The sequence below is a fragment of the Planococcus citri genome, chromosome 2 (assembly GCF_950023065.1).
Source record: "Planococcus citri chromosome 2, ihPlaCitr1.1, whole genome shotgun sequence".
In the NCBI taxonomy this organism is placed as follows: Eukaryota; Metazoa; Arthropoda; class Insecta; order Hemiptera; family Pseudococcidae; genus Planococcus; species Planococcus citri.
This window is the reverse complement of record NC_088678.1, coordinates 30240701-30246157: the sequence shown is the minus strand read 5'-3', so window position 1 is coordinate 30246157 and position 5457 is coordinate 30240701. Positions and strand designations below refer to the sequence as shown.

General features: G+C 35.9%; 1 protein-coding gene across 2 annotated transcripts; it reads right to left on the bottom strand.

The window, feature by feature from the left end:
- Nucleotides 1-551: 551 nt before the first annotated feature.
- LOC135835370 (uncharacterized) lies at nt 552-3402 on the bottom strand. Of its 2 annotated transcripts, none has more exons than XM_065349595.1 (2): nt 3242-3402; nt 552-3111 (listed from the first exon to the last, which is right to left on the bottom strand). In XM_065349595.1, exon 2 carries the CDS (start codon nt 1901-1903, stop codon nt 983-985), a length of 921 nt encoding a protein of 306 aa, XP_065205667.1. In that variant the 5' UTR covers nt 1904-3111; nt 3242-3402; the 3' UTR covers nt 552-982. The 2 variants fall into 2 exon arrangements, with proteins under 2 accessions (XP_065205667.1, XP_065205666.1); XM_065349594.1 differs by having other exon boundaries at nt 3246-3402.
- Nucleotides 3403-5457: the final 2055 nt, after the last annotated feature.

Sequence of the window (5457 nt, the reverse complement as noted above, 5' to 3'; positions counted from 1 at the left end):
ATGTTTTTCAGAATTGAAAATTTCTCTCGCATCCATTACTCTATTATACTCTCGATGATATTCTTGTTTTCATAATAAGTATTTTAATTTTTTATCATGTCATCCTAGTTCAGCTTTGAATTTCACAAATTGACGAACGCCTGGCGATATCTGTCGGATTAAAACAGTAACTTCACTCTACGTTTTCAAAGGCGGAGCTTGAAAATCTTGAATGAAATCCAGATGTAGTTACTAGTTACGTGTTACACCTTCTCTTCGAATACTGTGGATGCAAAAACGCGAAATCTCAAAAATTCATGCAAAGTATGCCTCCTTACTGTTTCAAGTGTAAGTACCTAGATAGAGATACGCAATTTAAAAAAAAAATCATTTAAAATAATCAATTCCTGATGAAAAATTAAAATTTGCCTGAAAATAAGTATAACACTAAAGAGTAAAAAAGCAATGTGGAGTAAAATTGATGACATATTAATGAGTTAGCATAATTATAGAAACCTACCTAAACCTTATAATGAAACAAGAATTTTCAAAAAATGAGTGTACCTACTGAGAGGATTGCACAATAGAAAAATGTATTTAAATTAAAGTGATATAATTTAAAAATATAAAGATGAATGTATTACACGATTGAACACAAAGAAGGAACGTAAATAAGGTGAAACTAAAAATAAATGAACGACAAATTGTGCGATTTCCGCAATATAAATACATATATCTAAGTAGAAAATCAAGGTGTTTGACAAACTTCAAAACAAAAAAAAACAAAAACAGCCTTTTTAAAGCATGCCAAAAACCAGTAATTTTAGAACGCTTTGACAAAAAAAGCACAAATTTCCTAAACTAATTCCTGAGAATTTTGAAAAAAAAAAAACATTACAGATATTAATTACGAGTATTATAATCCATATCTAGCTACAATTCACAATAATATCACCAGTGTAGTAAGAATAAGGCACAAAACCGGTAAAGGATACGCTAGCTATTAATTATTGAACGAGCTAAAAAAGCAAGAATCCTGATTTGAAGAATTATTAGACCACGCTTGCCCCATTTTCATACGTTTTCTAGGAGCGAACGCCGCCATTTCATCAGAAAATAGCTTTATAAACTTGTCAATTTCTTCTTCGTCTTTGTTAAAATACCACATTAAAAAATTATCCACCTTCTCAGGAAATTCAGGTTTGTAATCGTCATTATCAACTTCTCCACTTGGAAATCTCAGCTGTGCTGGCACCTGTGGCACCATATTGCGAAAAATATCCTCAACTGATATCGATTGCTTGAATTTGGCAACTTCGTCTTCGCTACCCAACAACCAAATAACAAATCTTCGAATTACATCGTCACTATCTGTGTGAAAAAAATCACCATTAATCAGGCGGTGTTCTTTGAAACGTTCAAAAAATAAGCGTTTTTTCAAAGGCACTACTATTTGTTCATCTGAAAAAAAACTGTCGACAAATTCCATCAGTGGATCTAAATCCTCCAACGCCAAGGGAATACGTTTGAATAAACAGTTTTGAGTAACAGGCGATGATGCGAATTGGTTTCTAAATTCAACGCCGAGATCAGCAGAATCTTGAAAAGCATCGTTGATGAACTCATTCAACAATTTATTTTTTCCGATTACGTTCGATGTCAGTATAGAATTTTCGCCGACATAATTTGACCTCAATAATCGTTGTTTAAACTCGTTTCTTTTTTCAAGATCCGGGCAGCAAACAGACAAAAAGTCATTCAATTCTTTAAAGGAGGCTTGTGCAAGTAACGGTGCGCAGTACTCAGCGATGTTTTCATACCTCGCAATCGTGTTTCTGTTAAATAGCGCAATTTCGTCTTCTGTATCTGTTTGTAAGCACAATTTCATCACTACCAGCAAATCACTGTTATCTGCGCCACACATACTGACCCAATTACGCCAATTTTCACGCAAAGTACGTTTCTCTCTTCAACATTGGCATCCTGTAATAGAGTGATAAGAACTTTCATTGGCTTACGCCCCCTAGAGCAAACCCAACTGTTATTATATGACGGATTGTTCGATACAACATGTTCCACCGCCAATCGTTTCCAATGCTGCGGAGCACTTTCCCATATCTTGCAGAATAAATTCCCTACACCAACAGCGTAGAATTCGATGCCGACGTCAGCCTCAAACTGAAATGATCGTTCGACAAAAGTAATGAAAAGACTACTACTGATTTGATTTCGAACGTAGAAATACATCCAAGTTCGGAAAGCAATATCTAGATGTGAAACGGATCCAGCCTCCAACACCAACCCTACCAAAACATCACCTTTTGCGGTCATAAACATCTCAAGTTGGTGTTTGTTTAATTTTTGTAATATAAATCTACAAAATAATAAATTCCACTCCCTAAACATTTCTATAACTATTTGTAGCCGTTTATCAGAGGGTATACGATCCCAAAAATACTTCACGAATGGAAGATTAATCGATTTCGAAGTGCATTTATAAAGCATCGCCTCGTCCATAGATACATTACGTGGATTGGGTACCTTGTCTAGTTCATTTCTAAGAAAACAAATCCAGTAGAACAGTTCTGGATAGCGATTAAAATTAACAGGATGCGAATCGAACTTAGCGCTGACAGATGGCCAAATCCGTTTAATATCATCTTCAAAGCAGTACAAACAAGCGATCTTGAATTTCTCATCATCAGTGAGTTGATCACACAACATCGTACGCTTGGCTGTGCGCCCATAATGAACGGTGCCAGCCCAGTCCCATGAAAAATCATGGAAACGGCTCAAAATCATCTAATAACCCTGATCACAGCGAGCGAATACAACCCTCCAATGATAATTCAGCCATGTCCATATTGAATTTCCGAATATGGTAACGTAATCCTCCAGCAAATCGTAAAGTGCAGATGGCAAGTTAGGAATCACGTTTTTCAATCGAACGCCGCCTTCTTTAAAATCTAAGTTTAATCTTGATAAACTCTCACTTGCTATATGTGAGCAGATTTCTTTACGCCATAAGTCCACAGCAACTACGATCGATGAGATTTCTTTCAGGGTGATAGGGCTGGGATATATCAGGTCGTACACATTAGATTCGGTTTCATTCATGATGTATTCTTGATCCTGGTGAGAAATCCAACATTCAATATGATATTCAAAATGACATTACAGATTTTAATCAAGTATTGCTAATTTGCTACAACAAAAATAATGACATTAAACTTAATTCATTGTACATATTTACTTTACATACCTACCTTTCCAATGATTGATAACAAAATGAACGGACAGAATCACACTTAATGTTAGTTGATGAATGTACGTTGTACTGCTTCCAGTAGGGCTCTTCCAGTAATAGACAGGGGCCTAAAATAATCATTATTTTTTAAAAAGATAAAATTTTTCCACTTTATTTATTTACAACTGTTATCTCTTGTTATCATTCGTAGGTAGGGGTAAGTAGTCGTCCCAATGAAACGTCACAATGACGTCACGTGACGGACAGCAGCAACGTGTTGAACAGGCGACAATCGGCCGAAAAACGCTTTTGAGAACATTATTTTCGTGCAGGGTCCGGCATGAATGAAGGCATGATCCATCGTGATCCGGATCATGATCCGAATCCGAATCATTTTCAAGAATTTGAACTTGATCCGGATCACATATTTTCGGATCATTTCAGGACTCACCATTGTTTTTTAATTTTTTTACTTCGACGGCTAAAAAATAGGTACAAAACAAAACAAAAATTGTGGAGTGCGAAAAATTGAATTATTATTTGCTGATCGGATGTTGAAACCAGTTCATTAATTCGCAGCAAGCCATCGAAAGTTACCTGGTAGGTTGCAATTACAAATGTAAATTAATTAGCTATTTTCAAAATCTGATCAGCAAAATGGTTCAATTTTTCACGCCCTGCAACTTTTGTTTCAAATTTTTTTCTCGATCACCGATTTGTGGTGATTTTTGATAACTGGTTGCAAATTAATGAACCGGTTTCAAAACCTGATCAGCGAAAATGGTTCAATTTTTCATGATCTACAACTTTTGTTTCAAGCTTTTTTCTCTATCTCTAATTTTTAAGTGATTGTCAAAAACTGCTTGCTAAATGCGAAACAATGAACCGGTTTCAAAATGTGATTAGACAGAAGACAGAATTGGGTGATTTTTCACGCTCTACAAGTCTACAACTTTTGTTCCAAGCTTTTTTCTCCATCTACAATTTCTGGGTATTTTAAGTTAACTGGTTGCAAATTAATGAACTGGTTTTAAAAAATTCATATCACGTTTTTGTCGCCTCAGTGTGTAGAATACATTGCTCCAATAAAAACCAGTTTGAATTTTTTGACCAAACCGGTTTTTCAGTTTGTGGACACCCTGTGCGTGGGCCTGAAATTTACAAGGTCGCCTTTGAAAGCCCTTATTTTTTCCTACTCAACGCCGCTTCATCTTAGAAATAAAAACCACCGAGGACTACTTTTGTGCCATACTGTATTGTATAAAAGGAAAACATGATCCGGTACCCTGTTTTTGTGCTGTACAGAGATGAGGTGATTTGAATCACCAATGTCTTACCTGAAAACTGAAAAAAGAAATTTTCGGCTAAATTAATTACAACTGGAAGTCGACCGCATGCACCATGCAGCCTGCAGGCCGATTCCAAGTCGTTTTGGAGCCTCCAGCAGATTTTTCAGTGCTCGAAATTTCCATAACATGTTACCAAACAGAGTTGAAAATCCAAAATTCTCTCACAAGGGAACCTCTCGAGGTGTCACTCTCTGATTTGAACGGGACCATGATTTTTGGAATGAACGTAGTCTAAAATCCCCAAAAACGAATTTTCAGCAGCCCAAGTTCATTTTTCGATTTTGGCGAACGTTTGAAAATTCAAAATTGACGGTTTTTGGCGATTTATGCTTTTTTTTAAAAAGTACATACTTTATCAGTAAACATGGTCAAAATAAATTCCAAAACTAATATCAATTACCCAAATCGAAAATTCACCATTTCCAGCCATTCTGGAGCCTCCAGCGTGATTTTCAATTTCTTCAGAATTTTGAATTTGCTCCAGAAGAAGGCGTGAATATGCAGTTGGGCAGCTAAAAATCGAGTTGCGTATTACACTCGACCTGTTTAACGACTTTATCCACATTTAAGTCGATTTTGAGAGTGACACCTCAAAAGTGGTTTTTGACCAGCTTTTTTCAAAATTAAAAAATTCAAAAAATCAAAAGTTATCTATTTGCGTGGAAGGTTTTGAAATTCGCGCAAATCACTGTATTTTGTCCAAAACTAACCCCCCAAATCCAAATTTTACAATTTCCAAGCGTTTTGGAGCCTCCAGCGCGATTTTTCAATTTCTCCAGAATTTTGAATTTGCTCCAGAAGGTGTGAATATGAAGTTGGGCAGCTAAAAATCGAGTTGTGTATTATACTCGACCTGTTTAACGAGTTTATCCACATTTGAGA